Source organism: Primulina huaijiensis, chromosome 9 (genome assembly GCF_012295235.1).
Source record: "Primulina huaijiensis isolate GDHJ02 chromosome 9, ASM1229523v2, whole genome shotgun sequence".
Taxonomy (NCBI): Eukaryota; Viridiplantae; Streptophyta; class Magnoliopsida; order Lamiales; family Gesneriaceae; genus Primulina; species Primulina huaijiensis.
In genome coordinates, this window is record NC_133314.1 from 14,768,868 (window position 1) to 14,785,499 (window position 16,632).

At 38.7% G+C, this 16,632-nt stretch overlaps 1 protein-coding gene across 1 annotated transcript in view; it reads left to right on the plus strand.

The window, feature by feature from the left end:
* The first annotated feature begins 2,760 nt into the window (after positions 1 to 2,760).
* LOC140983763 (transportin-1-like) overlaps positions 2,761 to 16,632 on the plus strand; it is a 33,686-nt gene continuing 19,814 nt past the window's right edge. The window contains exons 1-13 of the mRNA XM_073450891.1: positions 2,761 to 2,982; positions 3,582 to 3,869; positions 4,237 to 4,326; positions 4,443 to 4,520; positions 4,607 to 4,687; positions 5,857 to 5,907; positions 6,083 to 6,168; positions 7,060 to 7,126; positions 7,207 to 7,263; positions 7,353 to 7,382; positions 7,467 to 7,526; positions 7,806 to 7,919; positions 8,688 to 8,801. Of these exons, the coding sequence (XP_073306992.1) occupies positions 2,791 to 2,982; positions 3,582 to 3,869; positions 4,237 to 4,326; positions 4,443 to 4,520; positions 4,607 to 4,687; positions 5,857 to 5,907; positions 6,083 to 6,168; positions 7,060 to 7,126; positions 7,207 to 7,263; positions 7,353 to 7,382; positions 7,467 to 7,526; positions 7,806 to 7,919; positions 8,688 to 8,801 (1,308 nt within the window). The 5' untranslated portion in view covers positions 2,761 to 2,790. The remainder of the gene's footprint in view (positions 2,983 to 3,581; positions 3,870 to 4,236; positions 4,327 to 4,442; positions 4,521 to 4,606; positions 4,688 to 5,856; positions 5,908 to 6,082; positions 6,169 to 7,059; positions 7,127 to 7,206; positions 7,264 to 7,352; positions 7,383 to 7,466; positions 7,527 to 7,805; positions 7,920 to 8,687; positions 8,802 to 16,632) is intronic.

The window sequence follows — 16,632 nt, forward strand, 5'->3', positions numbered from 1 at the left end:
TCGGTACATTTTAACAGTATAACGGCGTCATTTCGATACACCGACAATCAATCATCAATCGAGTCAATATCACAACATCATATAAATCTCATAACCTCAATTTGTACCATAATCTGATACCAAATCCGTATAATCTCAATCAAATCAACTCTGAAAAATCATAACAATTCCATACGGTATCTGTTCTTTAATCCGATTTTGATTATACAATGTCTAACATCTCAAGAACACCATATATTAATTATATCTGATTCCTTCAATATCATATTTGCAAATCATATCAAAACATACAAAAACTTACGTCTGTGTGAAGCTCTTGTCACGAGGAACACGGTACCGTACTCGGATCGAAAATCAGACGGTCGGATTCTTCACAGCCCAAGTTCTACGCTATATGGGAATTTGAAGTTTTCCCCGGAGCTTTCTCTATTCTTGCAGCAAGTCTGAAGGGGAAATGANTTCCTTGGCACATATGCGCGAGACCTACTGGTCTATGCGCATCAAACTCTTCTGCTCGCGCATATGCGCGCCCTCTTCTCGCGCATATGCGCGAGACCTACTGTCTCGGCATAAGTGAAGTACACCAGCTCGCGTATATGCGCGCCCTCTTCTCGCGCATATGCGCGAGGTTCTCTGCCTGCCTCGTGCATATGCGAGCCTCGTGTCGCGCATATGCGCGAGGTGTTCTGTCCTCGCACATCACGTATCACACGCTATCTCAAATCGTGTCTCGGAGTGGTCCTTCTATAATCACATCAAGTCATAATCTTTAATCTCCGATTAACATAATAAAAATATCGGGCATTACAGACCAAGACCATCAACAAAGCAATATAGAGAGAGTGTGAAAAACAAGAAGGGCACGCTTATTACTCATCAGCTTTCAAGAAGCATTACGCCCAGTTGCGAGGGAATATTCAAGAAGATATCAGCTTAGTACAGAAGCTATTTTCCCTTAGTGTGTGAGAACACCCTTCTGGTGTATTCATTGTTCAGTTCTCACACACAGGCACACACTTCACCACTCAAATACAGTCTTGCACAAAGATAATAAACTTGTGTATGTAGTATTTGACACATAGACGTTAAAGAAGTGTTGGCTGGAAGGTGCTGCCTTCAGTCTAGAGTAGGAGTTCAGTTAGGCAGTAGTGTAATTCATAAGCTGTGTAGGATTTATACAATCAGTTGTATAAATCTAAATCTTCTAGTGTATCCTACCCGTGGAGGTAGAAGGGGTGATGTAGGAGCAGTTGAAGTCTCCGAACATCCATAAACATATCTTGTGTATTTAACTGATCAACTGTTGTTTTCAAACTAACTAGATTAGGAAGGGTATTCATCAGTTCAGTTGTCACCATAACTGAATTGATGAATGCAAAAACTAATATACCTTTTAATTAGTTATTCAGTTGCACATTATATAAAATATATTAGTTTCCTTAATGAAGGATTACTTTGAGTGTTTTCCGCTTGGTTTCTAACAAAACTCGATTTAATTCATATGTGTAAACATTCTTAGAACACGAGCTATTGCAGCTCTTGGAGAATATTGTGTTTGGAGCACCTTTGGTGCCCAGCACACGATCCAACAGAACTCATCATATGAGCACTCATCATGTATGATCGGATATCTCCATTTCCCTACCAATAAAATGTGGTAAACAATATTGCAGATGTTAGTCTCGAGTGTGAGTGACCTATATCCTTATTTTAGGCGGCTGAATTGACAAAGAATAAATTTAGAATATACAGTAACTTTTAAATGTGTTTCATGATCGTCATTATCTATACAACCTCATTGTACTATAATGTATTCAAGGTCTTTATCTATGCTGCTTGCATGAATATATAGATAAAATAAGTATCAGAATGCATAAAACATAAAATGTTATTAAAATAAAGATCATTTGTAACATAAGAGTCAATAAAGTACGATGCATAAGTTTACTTGTTGAATGTATATTCTAACAAGAATTTGAGTCCAACAATTGGTAATACATGTCTTGAAACATACATGTTATCACAAAGATTCTTTTATATTTTTAAATATAACATAATTATTTTATTCAATCGAAAGCTTGGAATTTTAACAAAAATGATCAAATGGTAACGATACAACTCAATTTTTTTTAAAATTAAATTAACTCAAGCACTTGTTCTCCCAAGTTCCAACTCCAAATAGCTCATGTGCAAATTCTATACTATCTCGGCATGATTATTCCTGACAATATACTTTCCAATAACTGCGCAAACTTGCAAATTATATTAATCTAACATTGACTGTGGGTATAATACTGGTTATGAAATCTATCACTTATCACTTTTAAAAAATCATATATGATATACATTAATTATAGAACTCAAATATTTTCAAAACCAATTGAAGCGGAAGTGTATAAATTTACAATAATTATTCATATATATAACATATTTAACTTATTTTAAAATTGATGATATAAATGAAATATAAGCCAAGTCCTATGTACGTCTTTGTGTTCCCATGACCCACCGGCCATTTGACATTTTCCGAAAAAATAAAAACAATTCTCATTGGTGGTTCACAATATTGTATCCTGCACCTGCTCGCACCAAATCCTGCCTCCCCTGACGCAAAGCCCAAATCTCTGCTCTCCAGGCTGCGTCTCCTCGAAACATCGTATTCAAATGATGCGCCGGTCCTCGTTTTTCTGTCTGAATTAGTGTACGAAAATTCGTTGGAAGCCTTTCTTCGATCTCTGATTCAATTTTTTCTACCAAATTTGGACTTGAATTTGATCAGGGAAGCTGACAATGGCGTGCGGCGGCGGCGAAGCATCGACGTGGCGGCCGCAGGAAGAGGGTCTGCGGGAGATCTGTGTACTTCTGGAGAAGCAGATGGCTCCGTCCTCCGATGACAAGTCGCAGATTTTTCAGAAGCTCCAGCAGTACTCTCAGTTTCCTGATTTCAATAATTACCTGGCATTCATTTTTGCGCGCGTGGAGGTCTCTTTTTTATTGTTACCTAGATAATGAACTTGTGTTGGTGATTATTTGCTTACGGTTTTTGAATATTTATGTTTTGTATCCTATACCACGATGAAATTCGGCAACTATAATTGTGATGAATGTAATTGTTTCACGCCTCAGTCCCTTTGGAGGTGGCAGCGGCGTAGCAGTAGATTCCGCTTTATTACAACGAGGGGATTATATGGGAGGTGGGACTGTATGCTATCGTTATTGAAAATGCTGTGAAAGTAACGCCTATTGTATTAAAGTCGAAATAAATGTGCATATCACGCGATGAATGAAAACTGGAGACTGTTTTGTGATTTAGCTTATGAGTTTCTGTTGGTAATTTGGATGCTTAGTATTATTAACTAGGTGTCTTAGGACAGGTGTACTGCTTGTTCACCAAAGCATTCAAGAAACTATGACATGGGGGATGGAGGACTAATTATATGAGCTTTACAGATCGGTCAAGGATTCTTAATCTGTGGGCGAACAGATACTCTAAGAAAATGATTAATTTTATATATCTACGCCCATGGGCCTGCAGAATGGAATTTTATGTTATCTTAACTTTCGGGTGAATGATGTTGCAGGCCAAATCAATTGAAATTAGGCAAGCAGCAGGGTTACTTCTAAAAAATAACCTTAGAAGTGCATTAAAGACTATGCTGCCTACAAACCAGCAATACCTGAAGTCAGAGTTGTTACCTTGTATCGGAGCAGCTGATAGGCAAATCAGGTCGACAGCTGGGACTATCATTAGTACTTTTGTTCAGATTGGGGGAGTAGCAGGATGGCCTGAACTGCTGCATGCACTTATGAAGTGCTTAGATGGTAATGATGTCAATCACATAGAAGGTGCTATGGATGCTTTGTCTAAGGTATGGATTATCATTATATTTAAGTTACTCCTGAATCACTTTTTCTCAGATTTTGGCTTTTGTTTTATAGACCAACCATGTGAAAGTGCTTCATGCACCATTCGGGGTTGTCTCAACGAGCTAAATTTTATCATTACATAATTCTATAGCTTTGTTAGAGACGCATACGGTTGATGTCTGATACTGTGAAGGAATTTCTCCATTGTGATTATCTTGATCAAATAGACATTTTAGCATGAAACTGTTGTACCTTTTCTATAGGGCCCTTTACTCTTTCTGTCACAGTTGTTCTTACTTAATGAGAGAATAATATGGGAGACATGATTCATATAAAAGTCTAACGCTTTACTGACGTGTTTTGACACAGATATGTGAGGATGCTCCCCAAGTGCTTGATTCTGATATTCCTGGATTATCTGAACGACCCATTGATGTTTTCCTTCCAAGATTCCTCCAGGTTTTTCACCAGTTATTTCTTACATTGCTTCTCTCTCGCTGTTTGTCTCATTGAGTAAATGGAACATATTTTACCCATGGACTCATTTATTAATTTGTATTATTTTGTGCAAACAGCTTTTCCAATCGCCGAACGTTACATTGAGGAAGCTTTCCTTGGGTTCTGTAAATCAGTACATCTTGCTAATGCCTACAGTGAGTTCAACTGGATTAGTTACTTTTCCAGTTTTTCTTTTTTATCTTTTTTCTGCATGTGATAACTTTTCTTATAAAATTTACAGGTCTTATATTCGTCTATGGACAAATATTTGCAAGGTTTATTTGTTCTCTCTAATGACACTGCTCCAGAAGTTAGGAAGTTGGTAAGCAATTCTTTCAGTTATCAATTGTTAATCAGATAAAATCAAATGATTATCTACTTTTCATTTGTGATTAAATCTGAAATTATCGTTCTCCTCAAATATTCATGCTGGCTTCCTCACGCTTTTTTCTTCTTGGACGATGATTTAATTTATACATTGAATATTTGGTCTTACTGAATTAATTTGTCAGTAAGCCTTCTGTGATTCACCGTGTTATTTTAACTTTTTAATAATCCTTGTAAGCTTAAGCGCATCAGTGAACTAATATGCTAGATAACCGTTATCTATACATGGCTAAGTTAGGTGGTCCAATCATGAAAAGTTGTGGGAATCCAATCATCACCATGCGTTCAGTCTAAGATAAAAAGGACAAGGGTGAACTTTTGTTTACTTCACGATGAAGATATGAAGTCTTTTCCTGTATGAAAATACAGCTCCGCCAAAAGTAAATGGATCTATGGGATCAGACTTGTTTAATATGTCATACATTAGTGTCTATCCATTCTATCGTTGAGCGTTCGTGATTGCATGAGTTCTTTTGGAACTTCTTCAACTTTGCCTTCTCATATTCATGTTGCCTGTGATTCTGATTTTGGGTGGACTGTGCGAGCTTAGTTTGTGAAAGTTGCCCATGATAATGTAGAAATCTTTTTCCTTTTCAGCTTTTCTTTCTGATGTTCTATTATTGACATTATTTTCTCATTTTTTTTGGATGGCTAAGATGTAAGGTTGGGTATTTTGTAGAGACGGTTCTTTTTCACTTCTCTTTCTTGGATAAAATATTCAATAAAACTGGTTAATTCTGTAAACAGTTATACACTATTTTGTTTTCATACTCTTTTGTAGTCAATGGGAAATTTACTTTGCCTTGTTGCCCACTATACCATGATTGGAAAAGAAAAAAGTATTCTGTGATTGCTTGTTAAAAGTTGAGATCCTTTGAAGTTTATCTATCCAGGTTTATTCTTATTATGCTTAAAATTGCCATGGAATCTGGAGATGAATTTTAAACTTGTGCCATTTTTTTGTTTTATTAATTGATCATGATTTCATTGACATTAGTCACATCTTTTGTGACTTACATATGAGTTGCTAAATTTTAAGGCTTTCATTTCTGAGTCACTAAACTATTTGGTGGCATTTTGTTTTTTTACCCTTCCGTGGGACAGGTGTGTTCTGCATTTGTTCAGCTAGTTGAAGTTCGTTCAGCTGTCCTGGAGGTGTGCAATTCTTTTTTTCATGCTCAGTTTTCTACAATGTTTAAAAGTCACTTCAATCTTTTCTGATACTTAAATACATAACTAAATCTGATCTGATATTTTTTTGGGTGCATAAGATTCGGTTCCAAAAACTTTTCTTCTGCTGTCCTTGTATTAATTAGATAACCTTATGCAGCCTCATTTAAGGAATGTAATCGAGTATATATTGATAGTCAACAAGGACCCCGATGATGAAGTGGCTCTAGAAGCTTGTGAATTTTGGTAAAATAGTTCTTCTCTTCTTTATGTGCCTGGCACTATCATGTTTTTTTTATGGATTAGTTTTGTTTGTAAATAGAGGTAAATTTCCATGTTTCATTTGCATTTGCATCAAGTTTTAATGTTTAGTAGGAGATGCCATCTTGTGAGTTTATGATCCAATATTCTTTGACTCCCTTAGTGATTTCACCTTGCATGTTTTGGAAATTTACTTTTTTGAAGCTCACAGCAACTAAGTTGGATTATTCACGTTCAGTTTCTTTCTTTTTTATGTTCTGCATTATTTTGACCATATATTTGATGTTTTGGTTTCTAAATAATTTATTTTTTAGTTTTTCTTTTTTTTTTTTCATTTTTATCTATCTCTGAATGCACATGTTTAGCCGTTCGAGCTATCGATGTGTAGGTTAGGTTGTAGAGTTCCAAATCTTATTCCCTTTGATGAAAAGATGCCCTTGAATATTCTGCTATGTTTTTCAATAGGTTGTCGTGCCCAGGTGTCAAACGCTGCATCCTTTTTGCTAATATGTTGTTTCTCATTTGTTTATTAATGGATTAATAGGTATATACTTGCGATCTCATTTACTAACCCCACCATACTGGTAACAAGATATGAATGTTAGAGATGGCCCAGTCAACTAAGTTATAGGACGGCTAATCTAATTTTTGTCAATTACTCCAAAAATGTTCATGGTCCGAGCAGATCTTAAGATATTTAGCCCTCCTTATTTCTGAAGGATACCCAAGTTTTAACTTGAATGTCTTTTTGCCTTATTTTGTTACTTTTATTCCTTTACCAGTTCATTTTCTTTCATGTCTATTATTGTATTCATAATGCCTTTTAAACTCTGTAGTTATGAGTTCCGTATTTAAGTTGCTGGCTTTGGTCTACAGGTCAACTTACTGCGAAGCTGAATTGCCCCCTGAAAACTTGAGAGAATTTTTACCACGCCTTATTCCAGTATGCTCCCCCATCAGGCTCTCATTATATCTGATGCTACTTGTTTATATCTTTTGATGAATTTAAACAAATTTGTGTAGGTTTTGCTTTCAAACATGGCTTACGCTGATGATGACGAATCAGTTTTGGAAGCCGAGGTTTGTAGTCTGCTTCATTACCGGACTTCAATTTGATTCAAACATTAATTGAAATTAATGCTGTTTTTTTTTTCACCTTTTCATTGCAGGAGGATGGATCTCTTCCTGATCGAGATCAGGTTTAGTTGTCATTTTCTGTACTGTTACTTCATAAATACCCTGCTGATTAAAATCACAATTTTCGTAACTATTATTTAACCCAGGATCTGAAACCTCGTTTCCATTCGTCACGTTTTCATGGATCAGAGGACGCAGAAGATGAGGTGTGTATTAATTGATCATCCTGTCATATTGTCCAGGGAGAAACTTGGGTTTTTTTCTTTACTTTAATTTTTTGTGTACTGTGGGGTGGAATATTTACATTATGTCGAATATTGCGTGTGTGTTATTTTCAAGTGGTGAGTATTTATCTGGTTTGGTTTTATGGGAGTGGATGACCTTGAAATTTGTCCTCATCGCACAATTAATTAGATGTCAATTCTATTTTTAAATGAGGTCTATAGCACATATTTTCATTAGCTGATAGGATTTTTTAATTACAGGATGATGACATTGTGAATGTTTGGAATTTGAGAAAGTGCAGTGCAGCTGCTCTGGATTTTCTCTCCAATGTTTTTGGGGATGATATTTTACCCACATTGATGCCCGTTATACAGGTGGTCAGGTTGCTTTGCGATTTAGTGTAGCTTCTGTTCTTTGTTTTTCCCTTGCTAGTTTCTCTACTTTATTATCATTATTCTCGACCTGACTAAAATTTCCTGGGACGAAAATACTCTCGTTACATGCGTGCATGTAATCTAATGCATTACTGAGCTTATTTTAGATCTTATGTATTGTGCTGCAATGCCCTTTCTTTTCCCTTTTTTAAATTCCTGTGAACAAATTGCTTCATATGGTTTTTGGATAAAAATTACCCACAAAGAAAGAGTATGACACATTTAAGCAAATCTTAAGAGGACTGTATATGTCTTTAGATGCACACAAACACACACACACACACACTTCAATCTTTCTTTCAATTGCATCATTCATGGTGAATATGGAAAATTTATATAGCGATTTGGTGATCTACTTTGAAATAGTTTTTAGACAATATTTACGAGAATACAAGTTTCTGCAGTAAATGAAAATATATGAAAATGTATTGTGCATTACTTGATCATATTCGTTAAACAATTCAATTAGGTAGAATGTATTTAGTTATGCTTTTTAATGTATCGTTTTCAATTATTAATTTGGAAGAAGGCCATAAAGTGAAGAGTGAAATCCTCGCAATTATTGAGGGTAGCTGCTGAAATAATTTGAGAGGATGATATTTGTGCTTTTGGTCTTTTTCAATTAAATTAATCATCCAGTTTTATTATGTTCTGATTACTTCTCAAGCTTCTTTAATTTTATAATTTTTGCATTTTCTTTTTATGCAGACAAAGTTGTCCACTGGCGGTGATGAAGCTTGGAAAGACAGGGAAGCTGCAGTTTTAGCTCTTGGTGCTATAGGTGAGGGTTGCATTAATGGACTGTATCCCCATTTGTCAGAGGTAAATGTTTATATAAATTAGTCCGAAATGACTTCTTAGGTTTGCATTTTGATTCAAATCTCTTTCCCTCCCTTATCTCATTTTTTCCCTTCTTAAGTATTTTAAGTAACCTGACACTATTAACTCCACAATACTTATACTATTGTTGTGAAATTACTTTGTGTTGATCTGATTCTACATTTCTTTGCTCCTTAAAATATAAAAACATGTTTTTTTTTAAGTGCATGATTATCCATCAAGTTAACCATATCCTATAGTGTGTCAAACAACTATGCTTTAAGGGCATAGCAACGTAACTCAGATGTTATGTTATCTATGATTTCCTTGCAGTTCTGTTGTTTATATTTTAATCTTGGCTATTCAATGTACTTCAACATAAAACATTGGGAAACAGCATGTTAGAAATTTGGTGGGGTCCATAATTGTCAATAGCGAGTGTAGCGCTCGCTATAGTGCGTAGCAACGCGAAGCGAAGCCCCATGGCTACAAGGCGCTACGCGCACAACACTTCCACATAGTGAGCGCTATCGTCGCTGTCAACAAAATAGCGTTGAGGCGATAGCGACGCTATAGGAAAGAATAGCGTAGGACTTTTTTTTTAAAAAAATTAATTTTTAGGCCTATGAAATCAATGCTGCAGTGTATCGGCTTCTAGTTCAATCTTCTCCATTTCTCCAAGCCTTACTTAAACCCTACAATTCTCAACCGCTTCTCTCGCCGGACATCGCGCTGTCGGCCGTTGGACATCGGGCTGTCGGATTTATATGCTTGTGGCGCTTTACTTTCAAATAGCCCTCGCTACGCGATTTGCTATGCGCTATAGTCACGGGAAACTTTTGCGCTACCGGGCGCTACGCGCGTTTGACAATTATGGCGGGGTTGATAACTGCCAGGGTGATGAAAGCATGAACTCATTTACGCTTTAGCTGCAGATTTGTGGAGTAGCAGGGGCCATAGCTTGAGATATCAAGGCTTTCAGACCTGCATGAAACTTTAGTCAAACATCTGACCTTACCTAAGGGCGAACATCACTTGGTAATCAACAAGTAACCTTGGTGATTCAACGACAGACTGTGTTGATGCTTTGCTAAGATTTTCACATCATGGAAGTGAGGCAGGGAAGAAGTACAACATAATGCAAAACTGCGAAGGATAGTCTTTGCTGCCATGGAATGTAGAAAAATAAGCATATCATTCATCACCGGATTTTTTCCAAGAATATGCTCTAGGTTTTCTACTTTGGTTAGTTAGCCTTTCACTTCCCCTATTATTGACCAATTTTATATTGGTCGTAAGATATCGGACTCTCTTGTTAATACTGCTCAAGTATATTCCCCTAATGTGTACCTGTTCAGCCTTTTGTTTATTATCTAAAAAAGATCCTGTTTTATGGCAATAAATTTGCTTTCAATTCTTTTGTCCTCATTCGCTCTTTTACTATGGCTGCGCCATATTCAGCCAATTTCTTATCTGAAATAGGAAATCACCCTTAAAAACTATAATGGCCCGAAAATTCGTGTTTGGAAATTTTCAGAAGATTTAAAAATTTTCTTTTTTAAAATAATTAAAATGCCTCATTCATCAAGCAAACTGATAAATCAAGTGAACTGTTCAAAATAGCAGCGGAAGAAATTATTGTTCGCAAAATAACAAGTTAAAGTAATCCACTAGCTGATAAAAATGTTTGAGCATAAAAATAGTGAATGCTGAAAATGAGGTCCTCGGATTCCACTACTGCCGACCCTCGATGGCTTGGGCAAAGGGGAATGACTGACTATAGCGCCTGCACTTTCCTTATAATATACTTCAACTAATTTACCCTTACTTCTATCCCCATCTTTTAGGACTTCTTTCAATTCCAATATCCTCACTCTCATTCCCAAGCTGGATACAGCCAGGGGATAGCTGACTCGATAGCTCGTTCTCCTACTCCTATTTCTCATCTTGAACTTCTCGAATTTCTTCCTTCGGCTCCTCCAGCGCATGGTAACTTGCGCTCTACAATAGCACGCTCTAGCTCTATCCCAGGTCAGATCTTTTCAGTCTTGAGGGAGAACGCTTCTGGTCCCCGCCCTCGGTCCCGACATCATCAGTATCTACAACAATCAAGTCTAGTGAGTCTACAGACTCAGCATGCATATATCTTAAATAACGAGTAAATAATATAGTAAAATTGCATGCAAGTGAAAATATCATGTCGTGAGGTATAACGTAAAATATCGTGTCATGATTAATTATAGTACGTGCATAACTGAACTGAAAATCATAGTGAAAATGTTTGCTCCTTGGAGCCCTGTAATGAAATAGCATGTAATAATTTTCTGGTGAGATTATGGTCTACGCAAGTGGCCCCTGCACTGAACTGAACTGAACTGACCGGTAACTGACGATCGGTTGAAGTAATGATCCCATGATAGTGAAATGGTCACAAGCAATATCGCATAAATCTCAAAAATGAACATTTTATATTTTCATGCACGTAATATAATTAAATGGCGTAATTAAATATCCTGTAATAATTTTACCACATGGGTTGGATCGTTCCCAGGCTCGCTGCAACCTAAATATAACATGAAAAATATGCAAATGATTTTGCCTGACCAAACTTTATAATTGAATCCAAAAACGAGACAATTACGCGCAATGACTTCGTATTTAATCATGACTCCATGCCAACCCGAACCAACACCGAACCATCATTTAGTCATGATTAAAATACACTTAAAATGATGAAATCATGCTCCTAACATGGTAAGGGCCGAAATTTTGGTGAATGGAGTCCAAAACATGAAACGTTCTTTCGAGAGTCAATTTGGCACATCGCACCGAAATTTCTCGTACGACCTCTAAAATGATCCGAATCACAAACGGCCAAAAACATGACTTTCCTAACTCAATGAGGCACTGTACAGTCCAAGGCCATAGGCTAAAAACCAACCAAGAACTCGAACGAGCCACTGAACCGAAGCAGCAAGTTGCTGTCCAGAAATTCCAGCAGCTGTGCCTTCGCTTCCTTGTGTCGTTTTCGAGACTACCGGCAATTGGGGCTTGAACCACCGACCAGAGGCTCTTACCAACATCCTAGGGTATGGTTTGAATCATGGCTAAGGGCTAAAGAGCCAACCAAGATCCGCACCAACACTCAAAACCGAGAGGACACATGCAGAAATTAAAAGGGTCGAAGGGGCTGTTCTCGTTGTTTGATTTAAAAACTGATGCCACCATGGACCAAGCCTCAAAAGGGCGACTTGGTCACGTCTTAGACATGATAGGGAAGTGTTCTAACCATGGCTATAGGCCCCTAGGGCAGCCAAGATCAGAAACTTCCTCTATGGACAGCAACTAAAAAAAATCGAGCACAAGATGACACTTAATGGGGTGTTGCTGTAATTTTTGGATTTCGACTTGTATGGGACTCGAACCAATGGACAAACGTTTTCCTGACATGTCCTAGTACATGCCTAGGAGCAGCCTTGGAAGCCTGGAATCGAACCATACCCTAAAACCATCGAAACAATGCAACCCGTGAAGCATGTAGTGAAGGAAAAAAAAACTGTGCAGAAATTTTTTTGTACAATAACTTGCTGTAAATTTCGGTGGTTTTTGCTTGAATCAAATCATGAGTATGTTGTTTCAAAATACTAATATGGCTTGATTGAAGAGCAAATAAAAATATATACATGCCTTGGTTCGTTTTGAAAGAAAAACGAACGAAACGACGACGCGGCGCGGAGGAGGTGGAGTGATCTTCTAGATCTTCCTTCTACTTAATTATTTTCTCTCTTACTCAAGCTATGAGGCTCGCGAAAATGCTCTGAAATGCTCTCAAATTTTCGGTGCAAGGGAGAGGAAATGATGGTTAGGAGAGTGAGGGAGTTGCAATATAAAAGAGGTGGCAAGACCAAGTCTTCCTCTCTTTTGAATTTGAAATGGTTGGATATCAAAAATGATTGTTGGAGAGGGAAATGGAGTGACCGATTCTACATGTCCACCAAGGCTAGGATAATGATCTAATATTAATTAATGGTGGTTAATAAATGAAAGGATTATCATGCCAAGAAATCATAAAGAAAGAGTCAAAGTGGCAAGTTGTCAAAGAATTGTTTGATCACCAAAGGGGTGGCCGAAATTTGCAATAAAAATGAAGGGGAAATATTGTTTAGTTAGTGTATTTTAAATCTTTAGAGCGTTACCTATCCTTTAAATAATTTAGTGAATTAACACCTTAATTATGGAACCTAAATGAACTTATTTCCTACTTACCTCAAGTTACTTAAATAATTTTTTAAACCTTCTTTTAACTTAAATTAACTTATTAGCTAGCTAAAATAAATTCTGGGAATGTTTTCTCACTATTAAAATTTATCTCGAAACTCCGACTCCAGTCCGGCCTCACTGAATTAACTGAAAAGATAAAAATTAAACTACTGCATAAAATAATTAAATTTAAATACTCATGCAATAAAATTATTTTAATTTAAATACTAGAATTATGCATGGCTTATACGTAATCTGATTTCCGGGTTTTACAACTCTCCCCCTTAAAAGAAATTTCGTCGTCGAAATTAAAACTCACCGAATAACTCGGGGTAGCGACGCCTCATCTCTGGCTCAAACTCCCATGTAGCTTCCTCCTCTGAATGGTTGAGCCATTTGACCTTCACTCGCTTAACCAGCTTGTTCCGAAGCTTCTTTTCCTGTTTGTCTAAGATCTGCACTGGTCTCTACTCATAAGATAGGCTTGGAGTAAGCTGCAACGGCTCAAAGTTCAAGACATGCGAAGGATTCGCCATATACTTCCTCAGCATAGAGACGTAGAACACATTGTGTACTCCGGCCAGATTCGGCGGAAGAGCAACACGATAAGCTAACGTCCCAACTCTGTCGAGGATCTCAAATGGTCCAATGAATCTCGGACTGAGCTTCCCTTTCTTTCCGAATCGCATGACACCCTTCATAGGTGCTACCTTCACGAAAACATGGTCGCCAACGGCAAACTCTGGATCTCTCCTCCTCTGATCTGCATTTCTTTTCTGTCGACTCTGAGCAGTCCTCATCCTATCACGTATCTTGACTACTACATCGGCAGTCTGCTGAATAATCTCTGGACCCAACTCTGCTCTCTCTCTCCTACTTCATCCCAGTGAATAGGAGATCTACACTTGCGGCCATTCAGTGGTTCATACGGTGCCATACCTATAGACGACTGGAAACTGTTGTTATAGGTGAACTCTACCAATGGCAAGTTCGACTCCCAACTCCCTGAGAAGTCAATAACACAAGCACGGAGAAGATCCTCCAAGATCTGAATAACTCGCTCAGACTGCCCATCTGTCTGCGGATGGAAAGCTGTGCTAAACAGCAACTTCGTACCCATGGTCGAATGCAAACTCTTCCAAAACGAGGAAGTGAATCTAGGATCTCTGTCAGATACGATAGAAACTGGAATACCATGAAATCGGACTATCTTCCGGATATACAACTCTGCATACTGAATCATGGTGAAAGTCGTCTTAATAGGCAAGAAGTGCGCTGATTTGGTAAGACGATCTACAATCACCCAGATGGCATTTGATCCTCTGACTGACTTCGGCGACCCGGTCACGAAGTCCATGGTAACATTCTCCCACTTCCACTCGGGAATGGGAAGAGGCTTGAGCATACCTGCTGGTCTCTGATGCTCCGCCTTCACTAACTGACAAGTCAGACACTCGGATACAAAACGTCTGATATCCTTCTTCATTCTCGGCCACCAATACAACTACTGCAGATCTTTGTACATCTTCGTACTCCCTGGATGAATATAGTACGGCGACATATGGGTCTCTGATAGAATATCTGCTCGGATAGAATCACTGCTAGGAACCCATATCTTGTCTCGGTATCTCACAATACCGTTGCTCACTGTATACAAGACACTGCCCTTGGCCTCATCTCTCTGCTTCCATTTTGCTAACTGCTCATCTGCTGACTGACCACTGCGAATACGGTCTAGAAGAGAGGACTGAATAGTCAAGGTAGATAGATGGGGAACTTTACCTCGAGGATAAGTCTCTAGACCAAACCTCTGCATCTCAGTCTGAGGAGGTCTCGAAACTGTCGAATGAGCCATCACTGCGACTTTTCTGCTCAATGCATCCGCAACTACATTAGCTTTACCCGAGTGGTGGCTAATGTCACAGTCATAATCCTTTACAAGCTCCAACCAACGCCTCTGACGCATGTTCAGCTCCTTCTGCGTAAAGAAATACTTGAGGCTCTTGTGGATGGTAAAGATCTGGCACTTCTCTCCATACAGATAATGCCTCCAAATCTTCAAGGCAAAAACTATGGCGGCCAACTCTAGATCATGGGTAGGGTAATTCTTCTCACGAGTCTTCAACTGTCGAGAAGCATACGCTATCACCTTCCCATGCTGCATCAATACTGCGCCCAAACCGAGCTTCGAAGCATCGGTATACAGAACAAACTCACCGGGCCCTGACGGTATAGCCAAAACTGGTGCTGAGATAAGAGCTTGTTTCAAAGTATCGAATATCTTCTGACACTCCTCGCTCCACACAAATTTAACATTTTTCTTGGTCAATGATGTGAGTGGAACGGCAATAGAGGAGAATCCCTTAATGAACTTCCGATAATATCCTGCTAGCCCAAGAAAAATGCGGATCTCTGATGCATTCTGCGGCACAACCCAATCTCTGACTGCGGCAACTTTTGCTGGGTCTACCTCAATATCACTGCTAGAAACAATGTGGCCTAAGAACGCCACTTTCTCTAACTAGAATTCGCACTTGCTGAACTTTGCGAATAACTGGTGCTTCTACAAGGACTGCAACACTATGGTCAGATGTCTGCTGTGATCCTCTTGATTCTTGGAATAGACGAAAATGTCGTCTATGAATACTATCACAAACTGGTCAAGATACGGCTGAAATACGCGATTCATGAGATCCATGAAGATCGCGGGCGCATTCGTCAGACCGAACGGCATCACGAGGAACTCGTAGTGGCCATAACGAGTCCTGAAAGCAGTCTTGGACACATCAGCGTCCTTCACCCTCAACTGGTGATAGCCAGAACACAGATCAATCTTGGAGAATACCGAAGCTCCCTGCAACTGATCAAATAGATCTTCAATCCTCGGAAGTGGGTATTTGTTCTTCACTGTAACCCTGTTCAACTCCCGGTAATCAATACAAAGTCTCATAGAGCCATCTTTCTTCTTCACAAACAAGACTGGCGCGCCCCATGGAGAAAAACTAAGGCGAATGAACTCCTTGTCAAAAAGTTCCTGAATCTGCTTCTTAAGCTCTGCCATCTCTGTCGGTTCAAGTCGGTACGGCGCTTTGGATATCGGAGTCGTACCTGGCATAAGCTCGATAGAAAACTCCACCCCTCTCTCGGGTGGCATACCAGAGACATCCTCAAGAAAAACGTCTAAGAAGTCTCTGACAACTGGGACATCTGAGGCTGACTGACTGGGTGCCTCGGGGACAGATATAAAAGTTGCTAAAAATGCCCGACACCCTCTATGCATGAGCTTCCTAGCCTTGACATAAGGAATAATGCACGGTAAGGGAAAGTACCTGTCCGGCTCGAATAAGAACTGCGTCATTCCAGCCGGTCGGACTAGAACAGATCTCCGTTGGAAGTCAATCAAAACTCTGTTCCGCAATAGCCAATCCATCCCTAGTATGATGTCAAACTCTGGCATCGGCAACACGATCAGATCCGCATAAACGAGGTTGCCATGGAGCTCAAGATCTATGTCTCGGATCACATTGGTAGCTGCCATCTACTCACCAGAGACAATACTACTGAATAGGCTACA